At 53.6% G+C, this 14,646-nt stretch overlaps 1 protein-coding gene across 1 annotated transcript; it reads right to left on the bottom strand.

The window, feature by feature from the left end:
- Positions 1-1,258: 1,258 nt before the first annotated feature.
- CHRM1 (cholinergic receptor muscarinic 1) lies at positions 1,259-13,960 on the bottom strand. The gene is made up of 2 exons (XM_033206053.1): positions 13,881-13,960; positions 1,259-3,781 (listed from the first exon to the last, which is right to left on the bottom strand). The coding sequence occupies exon 2, from the start codon at positions 3,702-3,704 to the stop codon at positions 2,322-2,324; it is 1,383 nt and encodes a 460-aa protein (XP_033061944.1). The 5' UTR covers positions 3,705-3,781; positions 13,881-13,960; the 3' UTR covers positions 1,259-2,321.
- Between the last annotated feature and the right edge of the window lie 686 nt (positions 13,961-14,646).

Here is a 14,646-nt window from a genome sequence, read left to right as displayed (position 1 = left end):
CCTAGAGGGCTTGTTAAAAACAGGTGGTGAGTTCCACAGAGTTTCTGATTTAGTGAATCTAGGGGGACCCTGAGAATTCTCATAGCTAACAAGTTTCCAGGTGATACTGAGGCTACTGATCAGAACCACTGTGAAATGACAGATTCACTCAGTAGGTCTGGATGATCCGAACCCCGCACATTTGCACATTTCAAAGAAAGGTTTGGCCTTGCCTGGCTCCTGGAAGATAACACTAAACCCTTGGAATATCCTGCCTGGTAAGTGTTTTTGCTTACCTTTGCTCCTTGGGCCACAAGGTATCAGTTTAACTTCTGGAAGGGCTGGAGACTAAGTAAGGTCAGCCATGTGGGTGGTCAACCATGCTTACATGACCAGCCTCCAGCAAGAACATTGGACACCAAAGCTCTGCTGAGCTTTCTTGGTTGGCAGTACTTCATTCTGTTGTCATACATCATTGCTTGGAAGACTGGGCACAGTCTGCACGACTCCACTGGGAGAGGACAGCTGGAAGTTTGTATCTGGTCTCTCCTCGTCTCTGCTCTGTGCACCTTTTGCTGTTGCTGTTTTATGCTCTGTGTTCTTTCACTGTAATAAACTGTGAGGATAATAGCTTTGCTGAGTTCTATGCATCGTTCTAGCAAATCGCTGAACCCGGTGACGGTCTTGGAAACCACTACTCCAGACTATGGGATTAACCTCTCTAGAATTCCTTTGCGTTGGGCTTTGGGGACCCTTCACCAAAGAAGTGCCTTATAACCTGACCTGAGGGTCATCCTCATGGTGTGTTTTGGCCCAAATACTTTAGGCCTCTCATCTACTCACGGAAGAGTCCAGAGGTCAGGAGGCTATGAATTACCTGGAAGTCTGGGTGTTGCTTTGTGGGGTAACCCTGAACAATCCTCCTGGATCTCTGGGCCTTATCTCCTCATGTGGAAGTGGGGGTTTGGAAGAGTTCTGTTCTCCCTGGGTATGGCAGAGCCAATAGAGAATATGCAGGGATGTGGGCAGGGGTGGTTTATTAGACCTAGCTGCCTCACTTTCAGAGGTCAAGTCTGCCTTTTATAGCCCCACTCACCTGAGCCAGGGACTCCGTGGTGCCGGGGTCCCCAGGCTTTAGTAGATCCAACCATGCAGTGCTGTCCCTCCTAGAACCAGTTTCAGGGCCACGGCCCACATTCCAAAGTACTTGGGCCCTCCCTGCCCCATCCAGCCCTGGCCTGAGACCAAGGCCTCGAGCCAACACAGGGAGGAAGGCACCTTAGTGCCCGCTGGTTATGTGGCTTTATTCACAGACTCAGCACTTGCTGAGGATGAAGGAAAGAACATTTGGGGCCAGGCTGGGCCTGGAGATCCGGGTGGCTGGGAGGCCATGCACGGGTTGGATTGGGGAGCTCACAGGAGAGAACCTGCTGGCTGGGCCAGGCCTGTGTGGGGCAGGGCCGGAGGCAGGCAGCATGCGGGAGGCCTGGCTACATCTGCATGGAGCAGATCCTCCAGGTGGTGGCTGTGAGCCAGGAGGGAGGGACTGAGGCTTCTCTGGGGCAGGAGGTATGGATGTGGGGCTGGATAGCAGACACACTTGACTCCCACTCCCAGGAAAATGATACTGTAGGACAGTCAGCACACCTGGCTCCCGGTCCTGTTGCTGCCTTGGGACTTGATGTGTGACTAGCCAAGCCGGACCCCTCCAGTGTCATTGTCTTGCTGATGCTTGGACATTTGCCTTGGAGTTGACCCACCTAGGGACCCTCTGGGGACATATGTCGGGGGTCTGGACAATCCTGGAGAGTATGCCTAGGGCCCAGGTGGTCGGGCTCTGCCTATGAAGTGAGGGGATCCCCAGGTCGGGTTCCCCAGCTCCCTGTAGTCAGGCTTTTCTCCCAGTGGCCGGTTCAGTTCCTGACTGTGCCCCCCACGGCGCACCATCTTACACCACAATCCGGGCGGCCGCTGGGCCAAGGAATACTTAATGTTAAGCCTTCTTTCTCCTGGCCCGCCCTGCTGGCTCCTGACTTCCTGCCTAAAGGCAAACAAGGAGTCCAAAGCCCGGATCCTCCTCCCGGGCCTTCTTCCTGGTGAAGAGCCCATTCTCACTTAGCAGGGAACAGAAAAACCAGTTCCCCAGGTTTCCCTCCCTGCCTGGGAATAGCAAAGTCTGGAAAGTTGGCAGGGTCTCTCTGGGCTGCCCAGGAAGGTGACCCAGGGGCCTGGGAAGCCAGGTGAGGCCTGAGCAGGGCCCTGGGGCTGAGGATGCAGCCCCTGCCCACTTCCCACTGGCCTCTCCTGGGGACTGGGGTAGAGGGATACAGGAGAGGGGACCATCAGCATTGGCGGGACGGGGTGCGGTGCACGGAGCCAGGGCGCTTGGGGATCTTGCGCCAGCGTCTCTTGTCCCAGCGGCAAAGCAGCAGCAGGCGAAAGGTGTCCCGGAAGGCTTTGTTGCAGAGCGCATAGCACATGGGGTTGATGGTGCTGTTGACGTAGCACAGCCAGTAGCCCAGCTCCCACAGGGTCTCGGGAACACAGTCCTTGCAGAAGGTGGACACCAGCACCATGATGTTGTACGGTGTCCAGGTGAGGATGAAGGCCAGGAGGATGGCACTCAGGGTCCGAGCCGCCTTCTTCTCCTTGACCAGTGAGAAGGTCTTCCGCTTGGCCAGCTGCTCCTTCCCACGGGGCTTCTGGCCCTTGCCAGCTTGATCACGCCCTTTCTTAGTCGGCCTCTTCACTGTATTTGGGGAGCTCCGGGGGGGCTGCTTGGTGGGAGCCTGTGCCTCCGGGTCCACCATTGGCATCTTGATCACCACTTCGGAGCCAGGCTCCTCTCCCTCAGAGGATGTGAGGGACTCCATGGAGCCTTCATCCTCTTCCTCTTCTTCCTTCCAGCTGTAGGCCTGCAGCAGCCTGGGGGCCCGGCAGCAGCGACAGCAACGGCCTGGAGGAGTCCCTGGTGAACCCTCAGCCCCTGGCTGAGACCTCTCTGAGCTGCTGCTGCTGCCACCCCCTTTGCCTGGCGTCTCGGAGCCCTGAAGGGCTGCCAGCTCCCGTGCTCGATTCTCTGTCTCCCGGTAGATGCGCCAGTAGAGCGTGCACATGACTGTGACAGGGAGGTAGAAGGCGGCCATGGCTGTGCCAAAGGTGATGATGGGCTGGGAGAGGAACTGGATGTAGCACTGCCCAGCCAGCACTGTCCGCTCCCCTACCAGGTACTGCCAGAAGAGGATGGCTGGGGCCCAGAGGACAAAGGAAACCAGCCAGGCCAGGCCGATCATCAGGGCTGCCCGGCGGGGTGTGCGCTTGGCGCGGTAGCTCAGGGGCCGAGTCACGGAGAAGTAGCGGTCAAAACTGATGAGCAGCAGATTCATGACAGAAGCATTGCTGGCCACATAGTCCAGGGCCAGCCAGAGGTCGCAAGCCAGTGTGCCCAGAGCCCAGTGGCCCATGAGCAGGTACGTGGTATAGAGGTTCATGGAGAAGGTACCGATGATGAGGTCAGCACAGGCCAGGCTCAGCAGGAAGTAGTTATTGACTGTCTTGAGCTCTGTGTTGACCTTGAAGGAGATGAGTACCAGCAGGTTGCCTGTCACTGTGGCTAGCGACAGAAGGCCTGTGGTGATCCCAATGAAGGCCACTTGCCAGGGACCCTTTCCTGGTGCCAGGACGGTGATGTTGGGGCTGACAGCAGGTGGGGCTGAGGTGTTCATGGTGGCTGGGCGGGGCTGGGGTTGGAGAGCCCTTCCTCCAGGCACGCTACAGGGCTTCCTCAGAGGAAAGTCATCACCTGAAAAGAGAGGACATGGGCTTTGGTTGGGCCACTGGACATTTCTGATAGCCCTTATTGGAAGATGCTGGGGATGTAACGCCTGCCCTTGCAGAGCTTCCGAGCAGATAGCATCGCCCTCCCTTACTGATGCCCACTCATGGTCATTTATCATGCACTTTCCCAGCCATAAGTGGATTTGCCAGCAGCGTGGAGTGGCTTTGGGATCCAGGGATCTGAATCTTCATTCCAGTGTTACCATTCAGACTCTTGGCCTCAATTTTCTCACTGGGAAATGACCGCAAATTCCTGTCTTACGTAACTCGGGTGGCAGGAGTTGGGAAACTCACTTTGTATACAGTCCTGCCAAATTCTCAAAGCGTTTCACTCAACTTTATTAAAGGCCTCACTTACTGAGTAGTCACTGCATGCCAGACACAGTGCTCGCCACCTAAACGAATTATCTAATTTAACTGTTGTACATGTCTAGGAGAAAGGGCTCTTATTACGCCCATCTCGCTGTGAGGCAACTGTGGCTCTGAGCAGCTGCAAGGCTTGGCCGTGGTGACAGAGAGAGTATGATAGAACCCTCGAGAACAGAAATGTGTCCTAAAAGAGGAAAAAAAGAAAAGAACCCATTCTCACCCTCCCTGGGTATGTGGTGCTCTAGTGGGATTCTTCCACTAATAAGGAGAGATGGGAAGAAAAGGGAGCTCCTGGGAAGAGAAACAGAGATGGGAACAGAGGGAACTTAGGGGTATGTGCGTGTGTATATTTTTTTCTGCACGTTTTTCTGTGCGTGTGGGTTTACATATGTATGTAGTGGGTGGTATTTGGGGCTGAACTGAATTCTCTATGAGGGCAGCAGGGAAAATTGGGCTGGACTCAGACACTCACTTGGCAGTAAGAAGGTCTGGGGCAGGCCGGCACGGTGGCTCAGGCCCGTAATCCCAGCACTTTGGGAGGCCAAGGCAGCGAGATCATGAGGTCAGGAGATCGAGACCATCCTGGCTAACATGGTGAAACCCCATCTCTACTAAAAATGGAAATAATTAGCCAGGCGCGGTGGCGGGTGTCTGTAGTCCCAGCTACTCGGGAGGCTGAGGCAGGAGAACTGCTTGAACCCAGGAGGCGGAGGTTGCAGTGAGTCGAGATTGCGCCACTGCACTCCAGCCTGGGCAACAGAGCCAGACTCCGTCTCAGAAAAAAAAAAACAAAAAAACAAAAAACCACCACCACCACCAATAGAAGGTCTGGGGCAGAAGCAGGAAGCAGGAATGAGGGCCTCAGCTCCTAGCTCAGGGGGGTCTGGTCCCATATGGGGCGTGGGAGGCTTCCCTCCCTCTCCTGGCTCTGTTCCTGGGCCCCAGCTAAGTGGGGGGAAGCAAGGGGAATGGGAAGATCCCCCAGACTTTTCTTGGATCTGGAATCTGGTCCAGGTACTAAGGCTGAGTAAAGAGAAAGGCCACGGCCCTTAACAACCTGCTGGCTGGGCAGGAGGCCCCCACAGCCACAGTGAAGCCAGATGGAAGGGTGAGGGTCTAGGCAGCTCAGCCAGGGGCTTTGCGGCCATGTGATTTGGTGGGTCCCTTCCTGTTCTGCCTCAGGTGTCCATCTGTCCATTGAAGAGATTGATGGTCCCCTGACCCTTAGCTGTGGCTTTCAGGAGCTATACTGTTGGGAAAATTCCAAGGGAGAGATGTTGGTCAAGGGTCCACTGAGCCCTGGTGTTCCTTGGGCACCTGGCCTGTGACAGGCTGCTGTGATAGGTGACCTGGGTGGTTTGTGGCTGAGGGCATCTCCATGGCTTGCCGTGAACCCTCAGTGTGCGCAAGTCACTTTCAGCGTGGTGAGTTCAGTGGGGGACAGAATGAGCAAGGACCGTGGCTGGCAGTGTGTGCTTGTGTGTCTGGGACAGTTTGCACATGAGGGGGCATGTGCAACCTGGACTCCGGAGCCAGACTGTCTGGATTTGAATCCAGTCTATCTTGTTCACTGGATGTGTGATTATTGCTAGTGATATAACTTCCATATGCCTAGGTTTCCTCAATTGAAAAATGGGATTAATACGCATTAGCAAGACCATTGCCTCTTTTCAGGTGATAAAGATTAAATGAATCAATGCATGTAAGGTGCTTAGAATGGCCCTGGCACATGGCACACAGTAGGTCTCCTTTAACTCTCAGGATGTGTAGCGATGAGCGTGCTAGGCTGCCTAGAAAGATCTACCTCTTGACCGAGCGCGGTGGCTCACGCCTGTAATCCCAGCACTTTGGGAGGCTGAGGCTGGTGGATCACCTGAGGTCAGGAGTTCGAGACCAGCCTGGCCAACATAGTGAAACTCTGTCCCTACTAAAAATACAAAATTAGCCAGGCGTGGTGGTACATGGCTGTAATCCTAGCTACTCTGGAAACTCAGGCAGGAGAATCGCTTGAACCTAGAACACGGAGATGGCGGTGAGCCAAGATTGTGCCATTGCAACTCCAGCTGGGGCAACAAGAGTGAAACTCCGTCTCAAAAAAAAAAGAAATGTCTGATACTATGACAACAGCAACTAGTAATAATAACGCTCATTGTTGTTATTGAGTGCCCCTTGAGTACTAGTTGCTGTAAAGGGTTTATATGCATAATCTCATTTAATCTTTTTTTTTCTCTCTCTCTTTTTTTTTTTCTTTTTTTTGAGACGGAGTCTCGCTCTGTCACCCAGGCTGGAGTGCAGTGGTGCGATCTCGGCTCATTTCAGCTATTGTTTCCATTTTATAGATAAAGAAGCTGAGGCTGAGAAAAGCAAGAGAATTGGTTTTTTTTTTTTTTGAGACGGAGTCTTGTTCTGTCGCCCGGGCTGGAGTGCAGTGGCCGGATCTCAGCTCACTGCAAGCTCCGCCTTCCAGGTTTACGCCATTCTCCTGCCTCAGCCTCCCGAGTAGCTGGGACTACAGGCGCCCGCCACCTCGCCCAGCTAGTTTTTTGTATTTTTTAGTAGAGACGGGGTTTCACCGTGTTAGCCAGGATGGTCTCGATCTCCTGACCTCGTGATCCGCCCGTCTCGGCCTCCCAAAGTGCTGGAATTATAGGCTTGAGCCACTGCGCCCGGCCAAGCAAGATAATTTGTACGAGATCATGCAAGGAAGGTAGGAACTAGGATTTGAACCCAAGCAGTTTGTTCCAATGAAACTTCATTTACAAGAACTGAAGGCCAGCCTGGGGATCATAGTTTGCTAATTTGAATTCTAAAAATATTACATTAAAATATGATTTGTCTTGATTACTAAGTTTTGCCGTACCCTTTCCCTTAAACAAAGTCAGCCATTGGGCTGGAGGCTGGGATTAGGCTGGCACTCTCCCCAGTGAGGCCACTGGTAAACACTACCCTTGAGAATTTGAGAATTTGTGCAGTTCTTGTCACTGTCATCTTCTGAGCTCAGTGCTACTTAATGCCCATTGCTCAGAGGGAGCAGCTGAGGCCCAGAGAAAAGGGAGTAGAATGCCTACTACTACATTGTCTAGTCCAAGGTCTCCTGGCTCCTAGGTTGGGTACTGCCCCCCATGCCATACCCTCCTGGTAGTTTGGATCAGCTCTGTAGCTCTGGGCCCTGGACAAAGACCTGCAAAGGCTGAGTTAGACAAGAGGAAGTCGCTAGCCTGAGAGGCTGCACCCTGCCCTGCTGCAGGGGCCTCTCATCTGCCTGGGCATGGTGCAGCCTTTAAAGCTTGACTCCTTAGGCCTGGCGCGGTGGCTCATGCCTGTAATCCTAGCACTTTGGGAGGTTGAGGCAGACAGATCACGTGAGCTCAGGAGTTCGAGACCAGCCTCAGCAACTTGGTGAAACCCTGTCTCTACTAAAAATATAAAAATCAGCCAGGCACGATGGCAGGCACCTGTGGTCCCAGCTACTTGGGAGGCTGAGGCAGGAGGATCACTTGAGCCCAGGAGGCAGAGGTTGCAGTGAGCTGCAATCATGCCACTGCACTCCAGCCTGGGTGCCAGAGTGAGACCCCGTCTCAAAAAAAAAAGCTTGACTCCTTATACCTCAGCAGGCTAGGACTAGGACTAGGGTAAGGTGAAAATCAGGCACTTGCCTCCCATGCAGAATGTAAGGGGTGCCCGAAAACTTAGTAATCAAGAAAATATTTTAATGTAATGTTTACAAAAATTGAAGTGAATGCAAAAAAAATCCAAGATAAACAACATGTTAAATAAAGACAGGGTCCACCCTGTACTTGTGTAACCCTTTCTCACTCACCTCACCCTAATCCTGACCCTGGTTCCAATAAAACTTTATTTACAGAAACAGCCAGCCAGCCTGTGGGCTGGAATTTGTTATTTGATTTAAAAAAATATTATTATGATATTATTTCTCTTGATCAGTGAGTATTTTTTTTTTTTTTTTTGAGGCGGAGTCTTGCTCTGTCACCCAGGCTGGAGTGCAGTGGCCGGATCTCAGCTCACTGCAAGCTCCGCCTCCCGGGTTTATGCCATTCTCCTGCCTTAGCCTCCCGAGTAGCTGGGACTACAGACGCCCGCCACCTCGCCCGGCTAGCTTTTTGTATTTTTTAGTAGAGACGGGGTTTCACCGTGTTAGCCAGGATGGTCTCGATCTCCTGACCTCGTGATCCGCCCGTCTCGGCCTCCCAAAGTGCTGGGATTACAGGCTTGAGCCACCGCGCCCGGCCGATCAGTGAGTATTTTTATGTCTCCTTCTTACATTTTGCTCCGAGGCGAGTGCCTTGCTTGATTCACCCTAGTCCTGGCCTTGTAGTTCCCAGTCTTGGGTTTGAAGCTCGGCACTGAGCCTTCCTTGCTGTGTGACCATCAGCAACCAGTCAATCTTTCATTCCTCTGCTGCCCTCATCCCCAGCTGTGAGGATGATACCGTTCAGAGTGCCTGGCACTGAAACAGACACTCAGTTAAAAAGTTAAAGCCTTATTGTTATTTTTTTTTTTTTTTTTTGAGATGAACTCTCACTCCATCACCCAGGCTGGAGTGCAGTGATATGATTTCAGCTCACTGCAACCTCTGCCTTCTGGATTGAAGCAGTCCTCCTGTCTCAGCCTCCTGAGTAGCTGGGATCATAGGCTCCTGCCACCACACTCAGCTAATTTTTGTATTTTTAGGAGAGGCAGGGTTTCACCATGTTGTCCAGGCTGGTCTCAAACTCCTGATGTCAAGTGATCTGCCCGCCTCGGCCTCCCAAAGTGCTGGGATTATAGGCATGAGCCACTGCGCCCAGGCCTGTTGTTATTCTCCACTCCTTCTCCTGATCCAATGCCCAGCCTCTTCCCACCATGCCCCTTCCCCTCCAGACCCCAAGCACGCCTCTGCTCTGGTTCCCAGTTTGCTCATTTGTAATGGAGGAGTTGGACAAGCCTGGTGTCTGGGGAGATTTTACAGAGTACAGAAACCAACATCTCAAGGTGCCGAACAGAAAGAACCCAGGTCCCTGAGGCAAGGCTGAAGGCTCCCTTACATGATCTCACTTGGGGCTGGAAATGACATCAACTCGGGGTGGGAACACGGTGCTCACTGCAAGGCTAGCTATAACTTTGGTGAATTAAAAAACGCTTTCAGAACAGGGGGCTTGTGAGAAGAAGTAACTCAAGGAGTCCTTGGAGGTGAGGACCTCTCTTAGAGGGGTCCTTGGAGGTGAAGAAGCCGGCAGTCCCTTGCCTTGATGTCTGGAAATCCCTTCCAAATCTTCCATTTTATTTATTTTTTATTTTTTATTTTTTTTTGAGACGGAGTCTCACTCTGTCGCCCGGGCTGGAGTGCAGTGACCAGATCTCAGCTCACTGCAAGCTCCGCCTCCCAGGTTTACGCCATTCTCCTGCCTCAGCCTCCCGAGTAGCTGGGACTACAGGCGCCCGCCACCTCGCCCAGCTAGTTTTTTGTATTTTTTTTTCAGTAGAGACGGGGTTTCACCGTCTTAGCCAGGATGGTCTCGATCTCCTGACCTCGTGATCTGCCCATCTCGGCCTCCCAAAGTGCTGGGATTACAGGCTTGAGCCACTGCGCCCGGCCATCAGATCTTCCATTTTAATAGTCATATTGCTAACCACCATAATTAATGCCTCCTGGATGGCAGGTACTTAATATATATTCTTTCCCTTAACCACAGGACACCTCAGTGACATCCCATGGGATGCTCTATCTTTATATTATAGATAAGGGCATTGAGGCTCAGGGTGCAAAGTAGATTTCTGATGGTCCCACAGAAGTGGCGGAGGTGGGATTCTGACCCGGACCTGTAGGCTCCAAGTCTGTGTCCTTTACACCTCGGCAAAACCCCTCTGCCCCAACTATGCCAGATGAGGGCTAAGGCCTCTCTCCTGGGACAGGTGGCAGGAAGAGAAGTCACCAGAGGTTTCAGAGAATTGGAACCTGATTCTTGCCACTGTCTAGATCTTCCTATGATGCAGCCCAAGAACACACCCTTCAATGAATGACTGCCTTTCCTCTGTATCAGAAGCAGAGGTCCTCACCCCAGCCCTCTCTTGGACAGAGAAAGAGCTCAGGAGAAGGTTCCTGGAGATGTGCTCTAGTCCCTTCTGTGAGACCTTGTCCAAGTCTCCTTAACTGTCGACGTGGGGCAGTCTTCTACCTGCCCAAGGCTCCTGTGGGATCAGTGAGACGGTGACTGTGAAAGAACCTGGTTTCCCAGGAGTGTGGCAGATTCCCCTGGGGAGACCAGCCCTAGGCTGAGGGTTAGGGTGCGGGGTTCAGTGGTAGCTCTAGAATCTCTAAAAAGGAGGGACTCAGGACAGCCAGCTGGTTGAAAAGGGGGCTTGAAGCTGCATTTGCAGGGCACGTCCTGTGAAGGCACCCATGGGGGCTGGGGCTCACATATGCAGTGAGTTTGTCCATGGGGATTGCAGTGCGCAGCAGGAAGACCCCCGAGGCAGTCCTTGGCACTGCCTCTGCCTAGCTGCAAGCTCTTGTCTTGCTATGTGACCTTGGGTAAAAGACCGTCCTGACCTGCTGGCCCTTCTGTGGGATGGGGTGAACTCCTAGGATGAGTGTTTGTGTGTGAGGGTATGTGCATTGCTGAGCAAGGCTGGGAATGGTGGAGGTGGGCCCATAGCTTTGTGTGATGGGTAGGGACATCCTCAGAGGGTGTTTCGCCTGGAGTTCAGGAAGATAGTGAGAAAGCAGGGAGGCGCTTCTCTCCAGGACTGTGGTCTCCTGGTGAAAGCTGTTAGAAGCCTTTAATAACATTACCAATACTCCTTACACATAAATAGCAGCAAAGAAAAATTACTAATATTATAGTAACTGGTATTTACTGGCTGCATACTATATACCAGACATGGCTTTAAGCATTATATACATAACCATTATAAACTCGATCTAATCTGTTACAACTCCTCGGGAAGTAGGTCCTGTTATCCCAGTTTGCAAAAGGCCTAACCTGAGGCATTATGACCTGAAGGACCTTACAGCTCATCAGCGATGCAATCAGGATTTGGATCCAGGCCGTCTGCCTCCGAGACCAACCTCTCCAACCCTACTCCTGCTCTTGAGAGGTTGGGGGGGTTCGCCAGCCTCCTTGCCCGCCTCAGTTAGCTTACTCAAGCCCTGCTTTGAATCAGTTAACGATGAGCAATTGGTCCTTCTTTCAGAATCTGGCCTCCTTGTGTGCGCGGCAGTGTCTGTCGTATATCCATGTGATGTGTGATGACAGCGCTGTGGGAAGAGGGTGGGTCTGCTGGAGCCCTTTAAAGGGCAGGGTAGGGGCTGTGTCTGTCTCATTCAGTGCTTTATCCCAGGGCTTGGCACATAGTAGTTGCTCAGTAAATACCTGTGAAATAAATGTACGCGTGTGTACTCAACTTCAGACTCTGGAGCCTGAAGGTGAGCCTGTGGGGGTCAGGACCAGGTCCAGAGCATGGTCCAGAGGCGCCTCTTCTCCCTCGAGCTCCCACATCTCATCTGCCAGGTCCTTGCACCCCTGAGTGAGGCCCTGCCTGGCTGGAGAGCATAGGAGAAAAATAGACAAGAGCATCCTTGTCTGTAAAATGGACCGAGGAAACTCTGCCTCACCCGGCTGCAGGGAAGCTAAGTGAGGTGACAGGACAGACATGGACGTGCCAAGGCATTTGTCACTGGGGAGAGGAAAATGTTAGCCTGGGCTCAAAGGGTTAAGGGATGAGGTCAGAGCCTTTATTACAGCAGGCCAGACTGTTGACTGCCAGCGCCCAGGACCAATCCCTAGGGGCTGGGGATCTGGCTCGTGAGAGCAACTGGGAGGGGAGAGAACCACTGGGGGAGGCAAGGAAAGAGAAATGGGGAGAGGGATTCCTGGACACCAGGCTTTTCTGAACTTACCACTGGCCAAGGAGTACGGAAGGGGAGGGAGAGAATGAGGGATGCTGGGGAAGAGATTTAGGAGGGAGGAGCAGAGCCATCTTGTGATTTTGGGCCTGGAAGCTGGTAGAGCCCTGGTTAGGGAGAGGGGATAATATTGGGGAGTGGAAGGTATGTGGAGGGGGCTGTGGGGTTGGGCACCTGAGGCCTCACATATGCAATGAGGAGGGCGCTCCTTCTGGCCAGGTCTACTCACTGGTCCCTTCTGCTAGGGCCTGACCCCAGAAGCCAGTCCAGACGGGGCAGCTCTCCCTTCAGGGTTAACTTTTCTTTGACGGCAGCTCTTGACCCATTAAGGTGCACAAAACTTCCACCCCTGATGCCTGGCTTTGGGAATGAGGGAGTAAACAGATAGAATTGATCACATTTTCAAGGCTCAACAGTTGCCATTGGGAGGGCCAACCAGCCTTGTGGAGGGCAGCAGTCATCAGTTAAATGCTGCATAAAACACACCACTTAACTGGAAGAGGAGCATCAGCCCTAGAATCACTGCCAAATTTGCTCACCCATGATGGATCTTAAGCAGTTGCCTGACTTTGGCCATACCATGCCAGAGCGTGGGCATGAGCAGCTGGACCCTAGACCTCACTCTGCCAGTGTGGCATCAGAGGTGTTGGGTCCCTCATCCTCCTCTCCGCAAGCCCCCTGCTCCTGGCTCCTTGCACTCCCCTCCTCATTTCCTTTCTTCTCTCTCCCTCCCTCCTCCATCCTTGTAGGCATCACCATGGCACCACAGCAGAGCAGAAACCCAGTGCAATTCACCCACCTCTCCCTGCCTGCTGGGAGCCCAAGCTTCTGCGTCTCAGAGCTTACTGCGCCCCCTGCTCTCCCACCCCATCTTCCTGCTCATGGAGGCGGCAGCGCAGCGTTGTGCTGAGGATGCGGAGCCCAAGCTCCAACTGGATCCCTACATATCTCTTCTCCGACCATGAGCATGTCCCTTTCCCTTTCTCAGCCTCCGTCCCTCCATACAATGAAAGGCTCCTTTCTAGGTCTGATATGACCTCTAACCTCTGGTTAGCCCCTTCTTGACACTTTGGACTCCCCATTACACTTCAGAATTCAGTTCTCAGAACTCCAGCCGCCAGCTGTCAGCTGTGAGCCAAGACTCACATCTTCTGCAGCCCATTTCACTACCTCCTTCCTTTTCATATCTCAGCAGTGATAGCGACTTCAGCTTGCCAGGTGGCTGAGGTCAGAGGGCAGAGAACTCTCATCTGAGAGCCCAGTGAACAGCTGATTACCCCAAGAAAGGAGACGTCTGGCCACCGGAGACTGCCCGACTCCTTCTAGCCAGTTGGGCAGAGGTCCTGGGTCAGTCTGGGTGGAGCTGCAGGTGTGTTTTGTGCAAAGAGGTGAACCCCTCTCCACTGGCTCTGATAACCTCTAAACTGCACATGTCTGGATGACCTAATGAGAGCTGACCACCCCCCCTCCAGCTGGCCTGCCCAGGAGCTGATGGCTGTACAAGAATCAGAGTTCATGGCCCCTAGACCATCCCTACATTGTGCAGTCTGCGGGCACTGGGGTGAGCACCTGGCATGGGTGCCCATTGGTATCCATGCATTGACTGGATATAGGACTGAGATCCACCCTGCGGGAACCCAAGATACTAGAAACATAAGGAGGGTCCTCTGGGCCCCTGCGCACATCAGGGCCACGTTCCCTGGCCAGTGTGACCATTCATGTGCCCATTTGTCCCCAAAGAGCCCTGGGGCTCTTTGCCTGGTCTGCTGGCTTCTGGCCCGACACCCACCTTGGCTTCCAGCTTCTCTGTCTGGCCAGCAGACTGATTCAGTCCATCTCGGGGGAGCTGAGGTGGACGGGGGTGGTGGGTTTCGGGGTGTCCTGAGGGAGGAGAGGAGGAGGTTCTAGGACTGGCACCCCCATCAAGATGGGAGTCAACCTCCCACAGGATGCTGGTGGCAAGGGCTGCTTCCTGGCCCTTTGCCCTTCCCACTCTGCCCCTAGGGTGCTGGGGGCTCTGCCTCTACCAGGCAGCCTAATCCATTCTGGGCCTCAGGTCCAGTTTCCTGAGGGGGGTCTCCATCTCGCTGCCAGCTGAAGCCCAGAAAAACATCAGATATATCCACTCAAAGCCAGGAGGCCGGGTGTTTGGAGCAGCCAGTATTCAATGCTACAGAGCCCCCTTGCCCTCTAGACCCCTCCCTGGCCTCCTCCTATCTCTGGGAGTCCATCCCTATTTCCATCTCATTCTGGTCCCTGCCCTCCCCCGCTCCCCAGTACCCTCCTACCCTCTACCTCAGAGCAGCCCCTCCCAAGCCCTCCCAAATGTACTCACCATGGGGCTGAAGAGGGGTCTGTAGGGTCCTCAGCCCCACTGCCTCCCTGGGGGCCGGCGGCGTCTCCAGGGACCCAAACACCTGGCTCCCGGGGGGAGCTGCGCCCTGTGCTGGCAGCGGGAGAGGCACAGCCAGTGATTGGCATGTCCCACCCCCTGGCACGCCAGCCTTAGGGGGGAGGGAGAAAGGGAAAGAGAGGGAGGGAGGAAAGGGAGAAAA

This window comes from Trachypithecus francoisi, unplaced genomic scaffold, assembly GCF_009764315.1.
Source record: "Trachypithecus francoisi isolate TF-2019V2 unplaced genomic scaffold, Tfra_2.0 Lachesis_group8, whole genome shotgun sequence".
Taxonomy (NCBI): domain Eukaryota; kingdom Metazoa; phylum Chordata; class Mammalia; order Primates; family Cercopithecidae; genus Trachypithecus; species Trachypithecus francoisi.
The sequence above is the reverse complement of the archived record's forward strand: the minus strand, read 5'-3'. Positions and strand labels throughout refer to the sequence as shown.